The sequence below is a fragment of the Colletotrichum karsti genome, assembly GCF_011947395.1.
Source record: "Colletotrichum karsti strain CkLH20 chromosome Unknown Scaffold12, whole genome shotgun sequence".
In the NCBI taxonomy this organism is placed as follows: Eukaryota; Fungi; Ascomycota; class Sordariomycetes; order Glomerellales; family Glomerellaceae; genus Colletotrichum; species Colletotrichum karsti.
In genome coordinates, this window is record NW_024065912.1 from 210,384 (window position 1) to 232,289 (window position 21,906).

General features: G+C 56.7%; 4 protein-coding genes across 4 annotated transcripts; 1 reads left to right on the forward strand and 3 right to left on the reverse strand.

Annotated features, from left to right (window-relative positions):
• Positions 1-366: 366 nt before the first annotated feature.
• CkaCkLH20_04469 (uncharacterized protein) lies at positions 367-2,101 on the forward strand (the record flags this gene model as incomplete). The annotated part of the gene is made up of 2 exons (XM_038887188.1): positions 367-1,978; positions 2,040-2,101. 2 exons carry the CDS (start codon positions 367-369, stop codon positions 2,099-2,101), a joined length of 1,674 nt encoding a protein of 557 aa, XP_038747354.1.
• A 314-nt stretch (positions 2,102-2,415) lies between these two features.
• On the reverse strand, positions 2,416-4,837 carry CkaCkLH20_04470 (peptidase s41 family protein; the record flags this gene model as incomplete). The annotated part of the gene is made up of 3 exons (XM_038887189.1): positions 2,416-4,151; positions 4,231-4,617; positions 4,681-4,837. The coding sequence occupies 3 exons, from the start codon at positions 4,835-4,837 to the stop codon at positions 2,416-2,418; spliced, it is 2,280 nt and encodes a 759-aa protein (XP_038747355.1).
• Positions 4,838-5,544: 707 nt separating this feature from the next.
• On the reverse strand, positions 5,545-7,092 carry CkaCkLH20_04471 (AAR2 protein; the record flags this gene model as incomplete). The annotated part of the gene is made up of 1 exon (XM_038887190.1): positions 5,545-7,092. The coding sequence occupies one exon, from the start codon at positions 7,090-7,092 to the stop codon at positions 5,545-5,547; it is 1,548 nt and encodes a 515-aa protein (XP_038747356.1).
• Positions 7,093-11,163: 4,071 nt separating this feature from the next.
• Positions 11,164-12,807, reverse strand: CkaCkLH20_04472 (uncharacterized protein; the record flags this gene model as incomplete). Its single annotated transcript, XM_038887191.1, has 3 exons — positions 11,164-11,525; positions 11,675-11,855; positions 12,085-12,807. 3 exons carry the CDS (start codon positions 12,805-12,807, stop codon positions 11,164-11,166), a joined length of 1,266 nt encoding a protein of 421 aa, XP_038747357.1.
• Positions 12,808-21,906: the final 9,099 nt, after the last annotated feature.

The following is a 21,906-nucleotide window of genomic DNA, read 5'->3' on the forward strand; positions in this document are numbered from 1 at the left end:
CCCGCTCAACTCGAACTACATTTTCCATCCAACCCACCTCGCTCTCTTCAGTCACACCCTCAGCTTCAAGTTTTGCGCTCCTGCCTGTCAAGTTCGTCGGCATTCTCCGGTCCTCCTCGACGACCCTGGGACACTTGCGGTGCACCTGCCTTCACCCGAGACGGCCGTCTATCCAATATCGCCTCAGATCCAAAACCGAACTACCTCTCGCCGAGTAAGTTTCCCTCATTCACAGTTTATCTGCGATTTCTTAATTTCGTCCTTTTCTTCTATCGTGTTCTGCCCGCTCTGCTCCTTCCTTCCTCCTGTCGTGGTTCATCTACTGACAAGTTTCGAGCAGGTGTCTTTGAAGTCACTGCCATCGTCATGACGAGCACGCCCGCCGAGACCGCCTCCGAGCCGGTCATAGCATTGGAGATGATGGACTACGATGTCGCTGTTCTGACTACTGAGCACCGGCCGAACTCAACCCCGTCTCCGTCATCGTCATCACAAGTTGCTATCTCGGAGTCGCCTGCCAGCGAACTCGCCGTCAAGCATGAAGATGACGATCTCGATCTCAGGTCCTTCGCAAATCTCCACATCGCTATCGACAAGACCCCGACTGACAATATCTTCTTTTTTAAGAGGATGACCGACGCCGGCCCTCGTTTCGACGCGCTGATGGAGGTCGGTCGTGGAGAGCTGCTTCCTGGCTCGGAGTACAATATCGAGAACGGCATGTGGGAGGTCCATGACGGCCTCTACGTGCTTCGGAAGACCGGTCCCTCCTTCAAGGTCCTGCAATCGATCGGAAAAGCCCAGTATGAGGCCGGCAGGTCGTGGCACAAGGCCAAACACATCTTCAGCCTCAAAACCTGCGCGTTCCTCGCCAACCGCGACGCGTCTGGCTCGCTCCACGTCCTGTGTCTCTGCATCAGCGGAGACAGATTCAAGCTGGTCGACCCTAACAACGCCGATGTCCTTCACAACCCGAGATGGACACGTCGTGTGAAGGAAATTGCCAAGCTTCTGGACCTGAAGATGGGCTCCCCTTACGATAGCCATGGAAAGAAGGCGACGGCCCAAGACGTGGGGGACTGGGCTGCGGGTCATACCGAGAAGAAGCTGTCGGCATTTCTTGTGTATGCGTTGCTCCAGGCTTACGGCTGTCGCACCCACAGGAAGGTCACTATCCACGACCTCCGCAGCTTGAGGAAGACTCTGCGAGCGAAGGGCATCGCGCCGCGATTCGAGATTCACCTGACGCGGGCGCCTTGTGGCACCCCCAAAAAGCCCGGCAAGTGCGTTGCTTTCGTCCAGCGACTCAGCCATTTGACAGGAGTAGAGGTTACCATCAACTACTGGGAACAAAATGTCATTCTCGACGGCACCGTTCCCCCTAGAACTAAGAAGAAGGCGTCAGACTTCCAAGGAAACGGCAACGAGCATGGCGGTGGCGATGACGACCACGCCAGCGACTCAGAGGAGGAGGACCTGCAGACTCATCTCGCAGAAAAGTACCCCGACGACTGGGGCCTGATCGTGCGGGACGGTTTCGACGAAGTCAACGAAGACGATGCCTCATCTCGCCACTCGTCGCCTTTCCCACAGCAAATCATCTCTCCAGAGGCTGTGCAGAACTTCCGCAAGAAGATCAGTGAGAAGTTCAAGCGCGCGCGAGACGACATCACGAAGCCGTACCCTCCTACGCCAGTATGGGAAGATATCACTCAGTCCAACAATTTCCACCCGAAGCAAGCGTCGACAAGTTTCTACTTCAACGACGATACTCCCTCCGAGGGTGACACTCCTACTTTAGCAGACCTGAAGCTCCGGAAGAACCGCGCAGCCAAGGCCGAGGCGAAAGAAGCTCGCAAGCAGAAGAAGCGCGAAGCACGGGAGAAAGCTGCCGCCGCCGCCGCCGTCGCAGCCTCAGCCAACAACAACGCCGCCAATGTCAACGCCGCCGCGAACAGCAGTTCCCCCGGTGCCCCAGGTATTTCACCCACCTCCCAACCGTCAGAGAAAGGATGCCGGCTAACACACTGCTGGCGAAGGGGCCTCTGTTATTGCAGGTCGCCTGGGGGCGCTGGCGCACTCCAGCCAGCGGATTGGTTGATGAGAATGGCCTGAGGGACGACGACACCTGCAGGGGCGGAAACGTTTTGACGACGTCAGATGATGGGATGGTTTATGGGAGACGAGAAATGGCTTACGACTGATGACAATTGCTTTGGACTTTTGGTACGGGATTCGGGACTCCGCCCGTCGTGTGGTTTGTGGTCTCTTGATGGATACAGCCTCGAATAGTAGCGGCGACTACGGGAATTGGGTTTCACGAGAGATGATAACGAGCTTGGACGAGATACTTGGTTAGATTATGAATGATACGATTTCCCGCTCTAATCTTCTCATCCACATTCATGAAGTGACTCAAATAAACACCAACACCGTCGCAACCATCACCACCAACATCGTCCAACCAGCCCCGATCGACCCAGCAGCATTCTCATCCTCGCCACCACTCGATTCACCATCACCACTTCCACCTCCATCATTACCTCCTCCAGAACCACCGCCACTACCACCTTGCACCACATCTCCCGGCCCGGCAGCCCACCCGAACCCCGAAACAACCTCCTCCGAAAACCCCGGCGCCTCCTCCCCCATCCCGCCGCCCTCACCCCCGGCCGTCGACCCCTCAACGCACCTCCCGCCCCTCCACTTCACCCCCGCCACAGCCTCCCACAACCTCCTCAGATCCGTCACCGTCTCCCACGTGTAGAACAACTTGCAATTTGCCGCCTCGTACCGGAACTGCACCGGCGCGCCCTCCAGATCGTCGTCGAGGTACACGTTGGCCGAGTTCACGACCCACGAACTCGTCGGCGGGCCCGCGAGAGGCGGCACGTCGTCGGCGAACGGCGTCACGTCCACGTCCCCCGGCGGCGGCCGCGCCAAGGCGCCCAGGACCGGGTACACGCTCTGGTACGGCCCCAGCGCGATCACCGGCCCGCCCTTGGTCCCGCCCACGGCCTGCATCGGAGCGGGGAGGGGACGCCCGCCCATCGCGACCGCCTGCACGCCCAGCTCCCGCGTCATCATGCCTACCACCCACGCGCACGCCGAGGCGCAGTGCCCGTCCGTCACGATGACCGTGTCTTCGGGCTCGAACCAGGGCCGGGGGAGGTCGAAGCCGCCGGGGGCGACCTCCAGCGGCTGCACGACGTTGGTGAACTCCTGCCCCTCGTCTCCCAGCTTTCTCGGCCCGTAAAAGTCCGCCCAGCTCGTCAGGTTCCGGAGGTCCTCGTCCACGAACCCGTTGAAGCCGACGGGGTACGGCAGCACCGACAGGTCCGCGCCCAGCCCCTCGGCCGTCGAGCCGACCCAGTCGAGCAGCGGGTGCGCGCGGAGCCGCAGGTTCATGTGCATCGTACCCTCCGCGGCGGCGGCCCGCGGGAACAGCGCGGCGTAGAGCCGCACGGCGTTCGCGACCAGCCCGCCGCCGTTGCCCTGGAGGTCGATCACGAGCCGGGTCTTCCCCCTCCGCCTGCACGCCTCGACGAACTGCGTGGTCACGCGGAGGAACTCGACGGGGTCGTAGTTGACGAAGAGCGCGGACGACGCCGTGCGCGTCTGGTTCTGCGAGACGAAGCTGTTCACCGCCAACACGGCCGTATCCCCCAGCGCCGCGTCCTCGTCGTCGTCGAACAAGTACCCGCTGAGATACCGGTCCCGATGAACAACAAACGGCTCCGGGTACCCCTCGAGCGCGGGCGCGAAGGGGGTCTGGGTCGCGTTGACGGGCACCTCGGCCTCGCCGTCCGGGCCGGGGACCTCGAAGCGCGCGTGGACGTCGTCGCCGGAGGCGATGCCGGAGAAGTTGGCAACCACAAAGGCGGAGTTCGAGACGGTCTTCTTCGTGCCGTTGGCGAACTCGAGGACGCTGGCGTCCGGGAGCGTGGTGTGCGTGTAGAGCCCCGCGCCGGGGAGCTCGCCGACGTTCTTGAGGGCGGCGGTGTAGAGCTGCTCGTTATAGGCGGCGTCCGGGTCCTGGTCGCGCGAGTTGTCGACGGAGCGCTGCTGGAGGTGGTCTGTGATGTTGGCCTCGTCGAAGCGGGTGACTTCGGAGGGGGCGTAGCCCTGCTCGACGCTGCGGAGGTAGTCGGCTGGTGGAAGAAAAGCGCGTGTTAGTCCGCCGACGACTTCACCAGCTGGTGTATCTCTCTCAAGCGTATGTCAACTCACAGTAAAGATAGACCTTGGGCATCTTCACCCCATCCTCCGAAATCGAGATGAACGTCTCGGGCGTCCTGAACTGAATCAAACTGCCCAGACGCGGAACGTACGCCAGGTGCCCCTCGCGCGGCTTGACGTTGATGAGCCGGTACAGGTCCACCGCGAAGTCCATTTGCGCCTCGTACTCCCCGGTCTCGAGCCCTCGCGTGATATTATCGAGCCCGCCGAAGATGTCCACCCCGGGATACAGGTACCCCTCCGGCGGCGAGGGCAGGATGCCGATGGTGCTCTGGAACTCGAGCCACGGGCGCAGGTACTTGAGCAGCGCGACGTCCCGCTCGACGTCTACCGGGACGGAGCGCAAGCACTCGTAGGCCAGTGATGGCTTCACCTCGGCTTTGTCACGATCGTCAGATCATTTACTCTCGAACTCTTGGGAGGTAATATTCGCGGACTTACCAATCGAATCGTTCGCCTGAGCCAGGTCATATGCCGTCGCGATCTCCGCACACGCGTCGCTCCTCGCCGTTTGTCGTCGCACGGGGTTCGGGGCCGCGACGGCAAGGCCCGCCGCGAGGGGCAGAATCCGCGTCAAGGCCGACGCAAGGTGTACCATCTCGACGCCTTATCTCGCGAGTTACCGACCGTGTCATTCGATGTTCGCGAACCTACTCGCGCCGATTGATGTCTTCCCTCCCCCCTAGGAGACGGAATGGGCGGTCGGCATCCTTTTTATCGGTTTGCCCAATACGACCTCCTATGCGGCCCGCTGCATCCTTCTGTGGTCCCGGAAGCCACAAAGTCGCCCGGAAGGGCTGGGCAAACTGTTGGCGCCGCTTGGCGAGCATGGGTTGTTCGTTGGTTGGTGAGTCGTTGTCTTTCTTGATGGCGTAAGGAAGAAGAGGGAAAAAGAAAAAAGGGAACAGAATGTTCCTCGTTTCCATGTTGGCAACGATGCTCATGGTCCTCCATATAAGAAAACAAAAAACAATGAAGTCTCTTTATGCTTACATACCAAAAAAGAATCCTACAAACTCCTGCTCAACTCCCCTTGTGATGCATTACTAACCCAATAGCCCATCCCATGCCTGCTCAAAAATCAACGTGCATCATGGCCGATGTCCTCGACTTGGGTCGCAGAGTGTCAATGATTGACGTCCTGCGAGATGAGAACCGGCGCGGCCTCACACCAACAGGCAGCAGCGGCTCCACGTTGTCAAAGACTGGGGGGAGCTGCTGAACCTGCGAGTGTGCCTGTGACTGTGACTGCGACTGACGACGCTTCTCCTTTGCTTCCAACCAGCGTTTTTTGACCCCGGAGCTCTAATCCCATGAGACAAGGTCCTTCTGCTTTCCGCTCTCGTCCAGCTCAACCACCACAGCCGCAAACTCGCCGCGCTCATCCTCAGCCTCAAGATCAGTCAACTCCATGTCCACCTCCTCGCCATCCTCAAGCATAATCTTGCCCTTGCGCATGTAGTCGCTCCTGATGTCCCAGCCGAACTTCCACACCCAGGCTTCGAGGTCCGAGAAGGCCTGTCCAACAGCAGCTTGCTCGGGGGTTGCGAGCGAATTGAGAGCCAGGAGCATCTCATTAAGACGGCGCTTGTAGACGATGAGAGCCATCCTCAGATCGCGGGCGTATGACGGGCCGTAGTCGAGAACGGAGCCATCGAGGTACCGCTCATTGTAGACGAGCTGGGCGGTGATGGTCTGCAGGAGCGAGCGCGCGAGCTCAGGGCGCTTGAGAGGCAGTGTGTAGGCCTTGAGCACGACAGAGACCAGCATGTGCCACCACTGCTGAATACAAGCCTCGTTGCCGAGGTGCATGCCGACGAGGAAGGAAAACTGGAGCTCGCCGACAACGTCTTCATCACTGATGCCCGCCGACAGGAGATGGGCAGTCGCATCGTTTGCCTGCTCCGTCCGCACGGAACCGATACTTTCTACGTCGTACGTTTTGGCAACTTGACTGAAGGTAAAGTTGAGCTCGGTGCTCGCGACCACGTTGGGGACCCTCTTCTCAAGCTCGACCTCGGCGGGGAGCATCAGTGCGCCCTTGACGCGGTCAGAGGTGTGCACCGCCCAGTCGCCTGCCTGGCGCGACGTGATTCTGCTGAGCAGGTTGACGGTGATGGAGTTGGTGAGCTGGTGCCAGATGTTGGTGCTCTTTGCGAACTCGGGGTCCGGGCTGGGCGACTGTGAGATGGCGGGCTTGACATTTGCGTTGAGGGCGCGGAATTGGTAGGGCGCCAGCTTGGGGTAGATGTCGCGGATGTTATCCTTCTGGAAGCGAGCCTCGACCTGGCTGGCGGGTTCGCCGATGACCTCGTTGAACTTGTCCCACTGCATGACGTGGATCTTCTCTGTTGCGGAGCTGATGATCCAGAAGCCGCAGCGGGTGGTGCTGGCCTCCGTCTCCGAGACCCAGAAGAAGTGAGGGCCGGGCGGGATGTCTCTGACGCCGAGGAACTCACGGGCGGTGAAGGAGACGGAGTCGTAACCGACGGTGAAGTGCGCGGGCAGGTCCATGATAAGGACGATGTCGCCGCCGCCGAGGGAGTGCTCATGCTGGGTTGGGGATTGGTGGTCGCGCTGAATGTCGGTGACGGGATCATCCTCGATGGGCGCCAGAGGAGGCGGCTCATCGTCGTCGGGGGCGCCGTTGGGGTTCATGGCGGCGACCTCTTGCGACAGCGGCGAGTCGAGTGGTTGGTGAACGTGCAGGCTGCCGAGTGGATGGGTGCCGGTGATGCGGATGGATTTGACTGATGCAGCGGTGGTGGAGACGGAGGAGTCGGACCTGGGCAGGGCCGAATTTTTGAAAAAGGCCGGCCGGACGTTGGAGTCGATGGAGACGCCCGAAGTCATTTTTGGAGACGCTGGGAAAGGTCCCGCCACCGTCCGAATGGGATAATGTGAAGGCGGGGGGGGGGAAATACCGGATGAATTGCTGAGTGGTTGCCAATTAAGCCTGTTGGGTATGATTTGATTCGAAGCAGAATGCCGCAGAGCGATGCTGGTGAATACTCTGATGGGGTAGCAGGGGGAAAAGAAGTTGAGGGCGCGTGATGATTCTGAGAAGATGCTGCGCGCGCAAAAGAAGCGAGAGAAGGGAGAGCGAGCGACGAGGGAAAAAAAGAAGAAGGAAAAGAAAACAAAAGCAAGTTCTTTCTGCCTGTCGTTTGGGAGCAGCGCAGGGCGGGCGAGTGCAATGTTTTTTTTTTCTCTTTGGTGAAAATTCGACGTAGGGGTAGAGGTAGTTGCAGCTATGGCAGAAGAGGAACTCGAGGAACTAGGTGTATGGCAATTTGCAACGGTGCAAGAAAACGGTAGGAGCGGACGAAGTGCAAGCGAAGAAACTGTCGAGGACGAGATCACGACGACGAAACAATAAACGACGGGAGTTATTTGGGGTATACGGGGAAAAAATGGTTCTCCCCCGGAAAGGCAGAAGGAGCAAGAAGAAGATCGTGGAATGCGACCCTGCAGCGGAGGCAACCAAGATTTATTCCAGTCTGGCAGTCACGTCGGCGTCTACGTCCTACAAGTACGCGGAAGGCACGGCAGGCAAGGAGGGAGAGGGGGAGCTCTCCTTCCCACAAGACGGACGGCGGGCAATTTCCCAAGAGGACCAGCGCCTTCCTTCGTTCCAGACCTCCCTCGTTTCTGTTCGAGACACTGGACACACTGGACACGCGCACTCCGGAAGGAAAGGCACAGAAGGTGAAGGTGCGTCTGGGCCGTCTACTGTTCCAGGTTTGACGTCGCTGGACTGCAGACTACGTCATGGGTAACGTGCTGGTGAGATTGCGCCTTTAGGTGGTGGTGGTGGTGGTCGGGGAGCCTGCAGCTGTGGAATTAGTGCGGTGGTCAGCGATGGCGACGGCGATAAGCGAGGCTCAGCATCGCGAACGCATGTCATCCATGGATGTCGGTGGACAGAACAGCAACTCAACCAACCGACAATCCACACGGCTATCATGTCCCGATCGCAATTCTTTGTGACTATAGTATGAATAATAAATCAGACAACTAAAAGTAAGTTCCCGAAAAGCTACCTGGCTATAATCCCCATCTCATCTCAACGCCAGAGTTGTCAACTCAAGCCACCCGACTCTGAAAGCACCAATTAACCATTACTATGGTAACTAGGTAACTTAGGTAGGTTCAATCAACTGCTTTTCCCACCTTTCTATGTGACCCAGGTGCCTCCAAAAACCCACAATCCCCCTCACCACAAACCCAGCCCAGCGTCACCTTGGGGGCCAAAAACTAAAAAAATCACCCGCGAACACCGTCAAGGTACGTGACTAAGTATCCCTCCCAGTAAAGCATTTTTTAAAGTCCCAGCAATATTAAAGTCGACGCTAACACAAACCCATCGACACCGCGGGAATCCATCCATCTACCTTAATTCTCCAGACGAGGGTAACGACCAAAAAAAAAAAGTAAACAGAAACGCCAGACCCATCCCGTCGGGTTTTCAGCCCTCCGCAATCCACCTACAACCCCGCCCGCCGCCCCGGAGCCCATCATCACACCTTACCTTAGCTTCCGTCTTTTTTGGTTCGGCCCCCAATACCACTGCCACTGCCACTGCCGCCGTGCCCGTACTTAACAGTCAAAATCAACAGCGTGATATGCGCCAAAACACAAACTTTCGAATTACTGCAAGAGGAAATTCTAGAAAATATAAAGATTCCCGAGCACGCGGTCGCACTAAAAATCTCTTAAACCAGGCCATCGGAAACCTCCCTTCTCAACTTGTACAAAGTACACAGCGTAGCAATCGCAACACGAGTAACACCCAACCCATCAAAAAAATAGAGAAAAATCACGAGGCAGACCGACCGACCGACCGACCGGCCGTAACCTTACACCACGGAATCAAAAAAAGAAGGTCAGGCGCTTGACATACGGGACACCAACACACAAGTGTCACTCCAGGCTCGGCTCGGGTGCATCACCAACTCAAGAACACTGGACACACAACCTTCTTCCAACCGCCGCCGCTTACACAACAAATCCCCTCCCGGCCCCCTTGAACCCAAAAAGACTTTTCCGAACATTCCAACTCTAAAACTAAACATTTCCTTCCCCCTCATTCAATGCAGCAAGCACCCGCACGCTTAAATGCACCGTTCCCCTGGGTAGGTAACCAACACACACACACCGCAGCTGCAGAAACTCTCTCCGCGCGGAGGGATGGGCCGGGGAGAAAAGGTGGAAAGTGTATTCCATATGGCTCATATAACCCCCTACCATCAAACTTCGTGAACTTCTCACAGACCACAAGTAAAAGGCGACAGGCCAAGGACACAGAAAAAAAAAACATGCATCGTAAAATACAACCAACACCACACCACACCACGCTACAACACTGCACAAACCCGTCTTTGTACGACCTGGCCTCACCTCGAATACCCGCCGCTAACTAATCCACCCTGCCGCTTGCTCCCTTGTCACCCCATCCATCCTTCCCACCTCCATCCCGTAGCGTCAGTTACACAAAGATCTCTCCATCTCCTTCTTCTCCCCGAGCCGAGACGAGGAGAGGCGAGGCGCGCTAACAACCATCAAACAAGCACATGTTGTTGGTCGAGAAACCCTTGTCCTTTCCCCTTTATGCACGTAAGAAAACGAACCACGCGCGCCCAAAAAGGTCTAAACTCGCAAAGGGAATGGTGTCACCACAAAAAAAAGCCTAGCCTACACCACCACCACCATCACAGTGTTTCTCCATATCCATGCCTTTCCTGCGTCATACCACGGCACACACAAAAAAGCATCCAATACCCCGGCCCCCGCCGAATTCTTCAGCGGCCTTCAGCCTCAGCCTTACTCGGCTTCCTTCCACACTGTGTTCGTCCCTAACCGACGACCGCTGGATGGTCTAGCTCGCATCGAAGCCCTTCTCGCCGACCAGATATGCGGGTCGTGCCATCGCGGGGCGATCCCATGTTCGGTCTCACGGCTGCAGGTCTTATTGAACCGTTTGTCTTGCTCGTTGCCAAAAGTGGTCTTTTTGCATTTCCCTTTTCCGCAACTACCATGAAAACAATCTCAACTACCGAAATGCATTCGACGACGCCCTTGAAGTCCGTCCGTGTATGTAGGTATCTCGATCACTCAAAGCATCCGTCCTTTCCAATCCTATGATTTCACTCTCTGCAGTCCGTACTTTCCGAGGGTTCGTCATCACCGTCCGAGGAGAGCACATCTCCCTTCAACGGGCCAGAGTCTGGAACTGGGAAGGGAAGAGAGTCGTCCGCGAATAGTGGGATCCGTTCCTGACTCCGGGGAGATGCTGTTCAGACACCTCCCATATCCGCTCCGTTTGCCTCGCATAACCATATTGTTGCGGCGGTCGTCTTGACAAACTCGAGAAGATTCGTGACTTGTCGACCACCCGAAGCAAACCTCCACCGGTTTCGTCAAATCGTGACCGCTCCCCAACCCGACCTCGTGAATGCAGAAACCACACCAGTCCAAAAAAAAAAGCCATTGCCCAATGCGTCATCTTATGTGTAGAAAGAAAACCGACCAAGACATCTGCATCAGACGCGATGCGAACGTAAAGAAGAGGGCCCAGACGCGAACCGACTGGGTCGATGAGAAAGGTTGCAAAACACCATGCTGTGTGAACGTGTAGACATTCCGAAGCCAGAGGGCGGATATCGCTTCGTAAACCAGAATTTTTGCCGCGCGTCTAATAGCCGAAGAAGAGGAAAGTCGTAGTATAGACAAATGCAGAGCGGCCGTCGTCGTTTGGAAGGGAACCCGGTAATGTACAAGCCCTTTCCCCATTCTATGATTATGGTTGGGTCCTTTCCGATGGCAACCCCGCGTCAATCAGCTTGCCTCAATGGCTAGTTGTCTGACCGCCGTTATCTGCCAATGGAGTCAGTCTCCCATGCTCGTCGAATGCAGGGTTGCAAACTAACGTGAGCTGTACATGCTCTGGTTGGGCTGGCCGTAGGGTGACTGAGGCTGGTAGTTTGCTGAGTACATGTGCGAGCTGCTGTACTCCGGTAGAGGCTGCTGGGCCACGGCTCCAGCAGACGGAGGGGCCGGGTACTGCGAGGGTTGATAGCCGATGGGCGGCAACTGAACTTGGCGACTGGTGCCGTACGCCGAGGCCGACGACGTTCCATCAGCCGCAGACTGAGGGTCTGCGGAGCCATTCTGAGCGGCGGCGGCGGCGGCGGCAGCAGCCTGACGCTGTCGCTCCTCCTCGGCCTTGCGCTGCGATTCCTCCTCCTTCTTGCGCTGCTTCCATTCCTTGCGGATTTCCTTGAATTCTGTGCGAGCGGGTTAGTCTCAGACTGCCGAAGGGAGTTGACGCGAGGATAGCAGTGGGCTGGCTCGAGGCGCGTTCGGGATAATGCCTCAAGATCGCGCTCGAATAGCCAAAGCAACCAACCGCGTCAGACGCGTTTCCGACACGTACCTTCAGGGGTTCTCTTCTGCCCGTGAGACTGCATTGTGACGTGCGCATTGAGGTGGTTGAGCGTTCCGTAGGCCTTCTCGCAGCCATTCCACCCGCACTTGTACATGCGCTCTATCTCCTCGTATCTTCGGCGGGGTCGCTTGTGCTGCTGGGCACCGGGGATCGGAACGAAAGAGTAAACCTGATGTCCAAACTGTTACGTCAGTACACTGAATCTCCGAATTGCTCAAAACAAAGACACGCATGCCGGTCCAAGGCCCGCGTTCATGGCATGCCCTCCCAGATCTTCCCCCTCAGTTCGATTGTTGCCGAATCCTCGCCGGTCCAAGTTCGCAGCAAAGCCTACCACGACCGACCAAACCAACGCGCGGGCACACTTCGACATCGACATAATTCGCAGCTCGACTTACCTGGTTGGGACGTCCCTGAGGAGGGGCGGAGCTCGGCGTCGGGGGGAAAACGTGACTGGCGGGTGTCAAGGGACCGGCGCTGTGTTGACCGTAGCCGGCCCAGTCGGGGCGGGGCTGATAGGCATGCTGGTACGAGTGCGACATGTCCCCCGGCGGGGGGCCGTAGGGAGAGTGCTGTCCGTACGCGTAGGTAGGACTCGGCGCCGCTATCGACGGATCTATGGGTACATCGTGGTCAGACTTGGCCAGAGGGACCTGATGGTGACGGCCATCTTGCTGGGGCAAAGACGGACTGCTTGCTTGTTGCGCCATGCCTCCGCTGCTACCGTTGTGGTTGCTAGCTGGATGATATGATCGCTGAATGTGTTCAGGGAAGGATCCTGACCGCGCAGAAGGCGGGTAGACGCTGTACTCGGAGGTGGGAGTGGCCGAGGTAGAATAGGTAGTGGGGCGGACCTCCTGCTGGGTCGGGTATTGCGCAGCAGATGCGTGATCTGCAGAAGAACCTTCAGAACGGGTGTCGCCGCAGTTGCTTGGGTAAGGCGAAGGCAAACCTGACTGCGAGTACTCGGTAGCACTGCGTTCCATAGAGGTGCTGAGGGAGGATAGAAGCGAGCTGATGGCAGCGGCTTCCGGACGAGAACCTCCAAGCTGGGGCGAGCCTGAAGAGAGCAGTGAAGCTTGGTTGTCAACGAAGTGATGTTGCGTTGGAACCAAGAACATGCTACAGTTCAGTGGAACGTCTTGGTCGCGAAGAGTGGCCGGAGAGTCCTTAGTTCTCGAGCCAATGGCAGGTTCGCAGGTTCGTGGTGGCAGGCCGTCTTGTTCCTTTTTCGTTCGTCTTCGTTGTCCAAGTCCAGGAGCGGTTGTGGGTGAAGTGATCCAGGGCGCGACGGGTCCTCAAGTAGCGGCGGTTGGCTTGTACTTGAAGAATGGAAAGAAGGGTGATGGAAGAATGGTGACAGACGAATGATACCGGAGTGAAGTGAGACTTGAGGCGGCGCGGCGATGGTGTATAAAGATGGTAGCGCGGACCACCCAAGGGCTCGGGTTTATGGTTAAATGGGGATGTGATGACAACAAAGTCGACTAGCCACGGCCCTGAGCGAGGATCTCTCAAAGTGGCAAGGATAGCGTTGTCTTTGCCAGATCACGGAAAGGACGCCTCTTTTTTTTTTTTTCTCTCTCTCCTCTCAGTCTCTCTTTCCCGGCTGAGAAGAGGTTGAAAGTATTGCCTGGGGAGAGCGACACTAAAATAGTGCGCTAACTCAGGTAAAAAAGATGGGCTGGGCTCTCCGCTTGAGTTCAGGCCGAGTGGTCTCTAGCGTCTGGATCGGAGATAGAACAGGGGGTGGGTGAGGGTGAGGGCCCACGGACTGGGTGTGATGGTATGGAACCCGGGACCAGAAGCGGCGAACAGTGCCGTAGGTACACACTCAGCGAGGAGTCGCTGTAGAAGCAGGTCGAGGTAGGGAGGACAATGGTTGTTGAGTGGGGAGCGAGAGATGACCGGATGAGATGTCGAAGTGTTCCTCTTTGCGTATAGCGCAGGGTGTGTGCTGTCTTTGACGGGATTGGTGTCTGTCTGGATTTGGCCTGGTTTCGGCTGGGACCTGACTTGGAGGTGTACGTCGTGAAGTCGACGAAGTATGGGAGTTCCGAGAAAGCGACTGACTCTTGTCTGATCTGGCTTGCGCATGCAAGATGCAGGTGCAGTAGAGGAGACGAAGCGGCGGCAGCAGTAGCAGCAGAAGAGGAAGAAGCGAGGTTGAGGTGAAGGCGGGTTTGATTTGTTGCGCGTGAGGATCGAAGCCGGGTGCGAGAGTGACGGGAGCTTGTGTGATTTGCAGACGATCAGAGCACAGCACAGCACAGCACAGCTCAGCAAGGCACCTCGGGTAGCGTGGCGTGGGTAGGCTGGGAAGTGAGGGCGAGGCAGCTGGAGCTGGGTTGGTGGGCTGCTTGGTGCTGGCGGGTGCGGGTGCGGTAGGGGGTGAGCGGAGGCCCTTGGCTCTGGTGCTGATGGTGGGTTGGGGTGGCCGAATTTGGTGGTGATTGTTGTGTGTGTCGGGTCGGTTGGTGGAGGGTGGGAAACTCCTTCTTCCTTTGCCGACAGTTTACTCGAGTCGAGGTCGAGTCGCGTTGACGACCGTACGTGACGTGACGATGTAGCGATTTTTTGGCGCAGCCGGGGGGACGTCAGGTAGCAGGAAGGCAGGTGAACTAAGGTAGACACGACAGAAGCACGACGTCTGGTCTGGTCTGTCTGTACGTTGGCTACCTAGGTAAGGTAGCGCGTGCCGTAGGAGCAGTAGCAGGTATGAGCGTGCGTTGTGCGCGTGCGTAGAATAGTGCGAACTCCCCCACCGTTAGTGCTAAGGTGAAAGCGAGGTAGTGTCGTGGTAGCGCTGGCGGCGTGTAGGAGGCAGGCCGTAGACGCAACAAGGCGGGTATTCGCAAAGGATGGGATTTGTTGCAGTGCGCTGCGCGTCCAGGTAGAAAGGCGAAAAGCGCGTGGATGCCGATGCCGATGTGGAAAGGTGGATGTTGTGGATGCGGACGTGCGGACGGGAAGGAGAGAAAGCTATCTCTTCTCTAACTCCCGCTCTCCGGATGTCAAGGCAAGGCGAGGCAAGGCGCAAAGCAAGGTGAGATCAAGCAAAGACGGGACTCGAACTTGACACTTGCAAGGCAAAGGAAGGGGGAAGGGGAAGGGGGAAGGGGAAGGGGGAAGCTAAGGGAAGGCGAAGTTGGAGGGGGTGGAAGGGGGTAAACCCAATGAAGGATATGACGAGGGGGGGAGAGAGGTTTCGATCTTAGCGCCGTTCCCGGGAGAAAGACGAATTAATACTCCAGCCTGCAAAGGGGATGGTCTGGGTTGGAAAGGAAAGAATTAAAAAAAAAAAATGTAGATGGGAAAAACGGGGGTTGAGAGGTAATATTGGAGGTCGCCTGGTCCTTGGGTCAGGGTTGGGCCACGGCGGCTTCGGGTGGAGACGCGCAACGACGACGACGACGACAGCAGCTGGGGTGGTGGAGGGAGGATGGCACTGGATATGTGATGAGGGGGGCATGTATGAGAATTTACCGACAGGAAGAGACACACGAAGAAAAAACACGATTGAAAGTGGTGATGGAGGTAGGCAGGCACGGTAGGTAGCAAGGGATAGAAACAGAAGCTTCCCTTCGTAGTAGATGGGAATCGGACGACGAGAGAATGAGGAGCTTGATGGCAATGCCTCATTTAGGTAATTATCCAACCTACAGAGTACCTTATCCAATGTTTAATTCATTGTCAAATGCGCGTCTACCGCTATCTACTGCTTCTTTTCTTCCCAGAGCAATGAGCACGACTTGGGAAGAAGGGACTGCCTTTCCAACAGACAGACGGGACGGGTTCAAGATATCCTGCTCTTGGCGCATGTATTTACCCAGGCACCTTGCTTCATATTTTAGTTTCGCTGCTATTTGCTCCATCTTCCTCCATACGAGCCGGTGCCTGGCCTATCCGAATCATGGGCTTCGATATCATTAAGCATGGCATATTTCAGCTCCTCGTCCTCGTCCTCGTCCTCCTTCGAAGCCTGAAGTGACCTGACCTGACCTGAAAGGTGACGAGGACATTTCATTGTGAGATAAAAAGACTCAGAATACCAAAACCTGAGGCAGCAGGTACCTACCTTACGGATGAAAGCATTTAGGTACGTACTGCATTCCAAGTCGTAAAGGTTTTTGGGCGGCATGCAGCCAGGCGGCCTGTACGAATATCCAGCAGCTCTGTGCGAGTCTGCGACAAGGCAGCGCTGCGGGATCCTCGCAACTGCCTGCTGGCTGGGCTTGCGCTTGCCAGGGGTGTGTGTTTTGTGGCTCAGGGAATGCACCGGGAAGGCTGTAAAAGTACGTACCCAAGTACTTTTTTTTTTTAATCTGCATGGGAGTTCCTTCCATGCTCTTCTGTGATATCCGTAAGGTATGCCTTTCTTACCTGCCGTAAGCACCAGCAACAGCAACCAGCGAGTGGCTGGTAGACACCTCGCTGGCAGGTGGCAGGTGGCAGGTGGCAGGTGGCCCTGGGCTCTCTTTGATGCCTCCCGATCTGTGCGCTTTGTATGCAGTTTGACACTGCGCGAAAAGCCACTGCAGAAACACACCATCGGTGACGACTGAGGTACCTAGCAATCATGATGAAAGTGATGATGCGACCAAGGGACCACCAAAGTCTTTCTGCTTGGCGAACGCCGGCCGCTCGATGCCGGAGCTAGCCAAAAGTGCGCCGTGGCTGAGGATGGCTTGACGATAACGACCACCAATATCGAACCAATGTATCAAACTCAGTCAAAGTCTTTGATTGTCCTTGTTCTGTGACTCTGGCCTGCCTCTCTTTTCTCCTGCCTATCGCTTCCTCGTCCTCATCCTTTCCAATCCACGCCCGAGCTGGACCTGGACCGATTAGATTGGATGAAATGAGCTGTATCAATGGACGAATTAATCAAACGACCCATCAAGAGCCCAGAACTGCGTCAAGGTCCTCCTTCGTCGCCCTCATCGTTTTGCTCAGATGAACAAATTGGGTGCCCATTCGCGTGTCAGATTTATTCTTCTCCGATGGACTCTCGCACTCTGCCGCTCCCAAAGCTGCTGTGTCTTGTCTCTGATTTCTGCCCGATCTGTTTTGTTTTTCTTCCTTGACGCTGCTTACACGTCGACTTTCCGGGATCCTCGTAGATGCTGGGAAATTTGCTATGCTCCGTCCCGCGTTTGTAATGCGTGTCGGCCACACAAGAGAAGAGAATAAGACTCCGATATCATAATGCCATTACTCACCTCGAATCAGCGAACGGCAAGACATGACGAGGGGCGTGTCCGGTAAGAGGGGCGTAAGGCGTACGATCCATGTGTTTCTTGACTCTCACGACCACTTCAGTCTTGTCCAATGACCCGTTCTCGGAATCGTCAAGTCGACTGTGAGTCGCCAAGTCTGAACAATGAGAAGCCGGAGTCAGGTGCCTCAGCAGCAGAGAGAAACAAATCGCGACACGGGTCTCTCCTTATTCCCGATGGATGTTGCCCGACGTCGGCGGGCGCCGAAGGCACGGGAATTGCAGAAGCTTCTTTTTTTTTTCTGTGTCCCCCTCCCCGTCGCCCCTCCGCCTTTGGGCCTGGAGATCGGGATCCGTGACGCTGTAGGGACCGCCCGCTGCCGGATCCGCCGACTTGACTCGTGGGCAAGGTACAAGACCAAACAAAGAGCCGATTACGTGCAATGTTTGGGCCCTCAGGACTAATCTCCGTGCCTAGTGTACTGTAGGTGATCGATGATGTTTCCAGGATTCCATTGACGCTGGATTGGATCGATGACTGTACGTGCGTGACTGGCCGGCTGTGGTGGATTGCTGGTATTTGGATTTCCCATTTCAATCGAGGAATGATAGGTGAGGCCGCCCCTCCACTTCGTTCCCCTCTACCCCTCCTCATCCCAAGACCAGGAGAGGTGAATGGATTATTCCTCGAGGCCGAGGATGAGTGGCAGATCCGGGCTGATCCTGGACTTGCTGTGATTCCAGCACAATTGTGATGGCCAGGTAGCGCAGGTGAGCGAGCAAAAGCCGCGCAGCGGGCCGTACAATGTACCTTGGTGGAGCAGCGAAGCAGAGGCAGCAGAGCTGCTTAGAAACCGAGGGCAGGGACCCATGACGATATCCCTGTTCCTTGCGGCACAACCTTTGGCATTTCTGCGGTCGAGGTTCCCGGCGGTGGGAGTCGACAAACTGTGGCGGCGAAGGGCGTGGCAAGCCGTCTGACTGGCCGACACGACATTCGCACGCACACCCAAGACATTTGCCCGCGATCCAGACACAGCCATACTCGACAACATAGCGAACTGGATGCTGCACAACCTGCTGCTGGTGGTCTGCTGGCGGTGGTGCTGCACCTCCCGGATGCGTGGCACTCCCTCAGAACGGCGGGTTCCATGTCTTGGTCTTGGTCTTGGCCTTGCTTTTGGGGGATGCCCGACAGCGCAGCGTCATTGCCTCCCCCGGTTGTCTCGACTGGGCGTACGAAGCGCACATCGTATGGCAGCTCCCACACGCAGATGGTGGTGTTGTATGTATGGGACGATTGCGAGGTAGGTACGTATAATAGTAGGGCGCCGGTACTTTGACATGTACCGCATACTATGTAGTAGTAAGGCACACCGAAGGTCTCCCGAAGCTCTGGGAGGGGTCGATTATGCGTTGCGCCAAGAAGGCGAGGCAAGGGGAGCTGGGACAAGCACACGGCCGCCGCCGCAGCTTCTTGCATAGGAAACCTGGAGTCTGGAGATGGGCGGGTAAGGGCGTCGTCGATGCAAGTCTGCAAGGCAAGGTAGAGGTCGTTGAGAGAAAAGGAGTTAGAGCCCAAATAGGAGATGGCTGGCCGCGCCGCGGAACGGGAGCGTGGGCTCGAGGAGACGTAGGGTAGCGTGTGCCTCGGTACCGAGAGACGACGAGAGCTGAAGCCTGAAGGGCGGAGGTCAAGACACCGACAAGCAGGCCAGGTTCAGGGCCGGGTCACCGCGGCCGCGGAGCTGAGGAGAGCTGCACCGCGAGTGGGTTATCAAGTGTTTCCCCTCTACCATCTAGGTACTCTGTGCCTTGGCCGGGGGACCTCTTGCTGTTGTTGATGGTGGGATTGAGCACGGCGACGGCGGTACGGCGCATTGTGTGGAAAGGGTTCCCTGACTTTGGGGTTACTGCGGAAAAGGGAGTTGCCGCTGGTGGTGATTTTCCTCGTGCTGCTGGTGGTACGGATCGTGATTCCACCCGAGAACTGGCAACTAGCACCCGGATCGCGAGTTGCTTCGATACCGAACGCGAGAGAGAAACATGTTGTCGATGCCAATTCAATGACGAGTGGGACTGCTCTGTGAGCTGAGGGGACTGCAGAGTGAGATGTGAGATTCAATCCACTCTCACCTGCACCTGATGGAGCATCACATCTGATGGAAGAAACAGAGAAGAATTGGAGATGGAAGTCTTCGCGCTGGGAACCCGGTGTGAATGTCAAATCTGGTGTGTGTTGCGGGAGGCGAGGGACACTGGAGGATTCCATTGGGTCGTGGGGCCTGAGTGGGTATATTACGGACAGGTACGTACTCTGAGGTAGGGTACGTACCGTACACTGTGTGCATGGCAATTGGTAAGGCAGGTGTGCGGCGTGCGGCGAGCCGGGGTACTGTGTAAGGATACAGGCAAAGGAAGGCGCCACCAGACTGGGGTGAGGGTGGTCGCGAGTTCCATTGCTGGGCCCCTTGTTCTTTCCCTTCGAAGGTCTCCATCCAGTCATGGGCCTCGCTGGGATTTGATAGTGGGGACAGAGAGCCCAGGCCCCAGAGACCAGAGATCTGCGTCTTTTTCTCGCGCTAGCCCTGATGAATGAATGGTGGCATGTCCTTCCTGGCCGACTCCGCTTTATGATTTTTATTTTTTTATTTTTTATTTTTCCATCCGTACTCTGTCTGTACCGTGCCGCTTCGGCGAACCAGCTCGAGCAAATGCGAGGTCAAGACTGGATGCTTGCTTCCCTGCACCTTGCCTCGTCTTGGCTTCAAGCCTTGGGAGGGGGGCACGATTTGCCGATTCTTCCATCCATCGTTGGCCATTGAGAGCCGACCCTTCGTCGATCTTCGAGATACTCGGTTGCTAGTTGCATTGGCAGTTGCATCCAAGTCTCCCCAGCACCACCGTCAATTACCAGCGACCAAGCTAGTGTAGTCGTCGACGACAAGCCTCAGAGCCCCAGCCCCGACTACATGTGAGTCTGTCACCTGTCTGTCTACCTCACCCGTCAAGTCTGCTTTTATTCGGTGCAGTTCAATTGCTAATTGCAGATCCGAATAGCAGATAGGAACGTCATGCAGCATCATTTTCATTCAGCGAGTGCCTTTACTACGGTACTGTGTCGGGGCCGCTGTCTTCGAGGCCGGGGCCGTCTCGGCGCCGCAGACAATCAGTGACATACCAATGGAATACGTATCCATTCAGTCCTCCGAACCACGACTACCTACAGAGCACGGCACTTGTTCGACTCGTTGCGCACAGCCGCCTTTCTAGAAACCCCCGTCTCTCCCTCCCGCATCCCTCTTCCGACGATGGCCACCGCAAAGACAGGAGACACAAGACAAAGAAGCAAAGGCCGCCTACTCCCATCGTGCGGCCCAAGGGGGGATTCAGCAAAGAGGGACTTGCCGTGTGGTGCCCGCGATCTAGACTCCCCGGGTGTGGGACCCTGACTCGGGCGGAGTCGAAGGAATGCCTGCGCTGGAGTCGATCCAACTGTACGAAAAGAGCATAGGCTCCTCGGGGACTTCTAAGCCCGCGCGTTGAACACAACACTAGCCCCAACAGGCGTGTCTGACGGGGCTCAGCTACCAAAATATTCTCCGCCCGCGACAGAGATTGTGCGACGGGATACAACAAGTGGGTTTGAGTGGGCTGCTGTCTGTGAGCACTGGCCTTGGGCATATGAAAGACAATCCGTCCATTTTCCCATCAAATCCTCTCGTCTGCCAAATGTCAGAGTCTCGGGGCAATGTCCGAGTCCCAAGCCAGGACTTCCCAGCCGACCAACTCTACACAGCTGGTTGCTATAGCCATACGAGGGCGGCATAGAACACGAGGGCTTCGACACCTTCGCGCCAGGGACGTTTGTCGAGCCTCGGGGGATCTTGCTGGCGCATGGTGCCGTCGCGAAGGTTAATTCGGCGTGCTTGTCCGCTTGGGATCAAACGGTGGTCTAAACTCTCTGGCCTAACGATCGCCCTGGAACTACGATGTTTAGGGGTTCGGCGGTTTCCTACAGCTGCTCTGTCTGTCGATGTGGACCCCAGACAATCGTTTCCAGAGCTGCGACGACAGACGGAGTCAAGACAAGAATAGCCATGATAGGACGAAAGCGCGACTTTCGTCCTCTAGTCGCCTTTCCTTCCCGTTCCCCTCGACAACCATCGGATGGTCCAATGCCCGTGTGGCGGAGTGTTCGACGTCAAGAGAGACGGACAACGATAGGAACAGTGACTCGTTGCCCTCCAAGTTCAAACCACCCAGACGCTGGGTTTTCGGGGTTCTCGACGAGCATCACATCATGGCCGGACCCCCGACAAGTCGTCACATCTCCGAGATGAAGTCGAGATTGAATTAAATGGACCCGAATGATCCATCTATCGCACGAGACTACTAGTCTCGGCTTGATTCTCGTCAAAAACTACTTGCCCCCTGAGAGTGGTATTGGATTTATATGCCATTACTTGGACTGCACGTGTCTCCTGACACGGTCTGTCTGATGTTGTGCTTGTCCCTGTCACCCACCCAGCACCAGCAGTTCGGGGGTGTGCCTTAGCGTTTTTTCCCCCGCAAGTTCGACTTGTCAAACAAATTCTTGAGCTAAGGGCGGGCGCGGACGCGGACACTGACGGTGGCTCGTCTTGTCTTGTCTTGGGTTTGCCGTCACCGCTCACCACCCTCACCGAGGATGAGACGCGACGCGACGCGACGTAACGCAACGCACAGGCGGGTGCTCTGAAGCATACAGGATTCCGGGACTTGGGACTCGCATCCACGGGAAAACGGCCGCCAGTGGTTCACGCAGGGCAAGCGGACGACAAGGAGGTGGTTGACACCTTATTCTGCCTTACAGATCTTCGCCATGTATTGCTTCCTCATCGTTGCGATCTTGGAGTGCCGATCTTGTCGGTATTGACTGCTGAAGCGAGTGCGTAATTGCGATCGATTTGCCGAAAGCCGTCCAGGGCTCGCTTCGAATATCGATGCGAGCTGTGGTTAC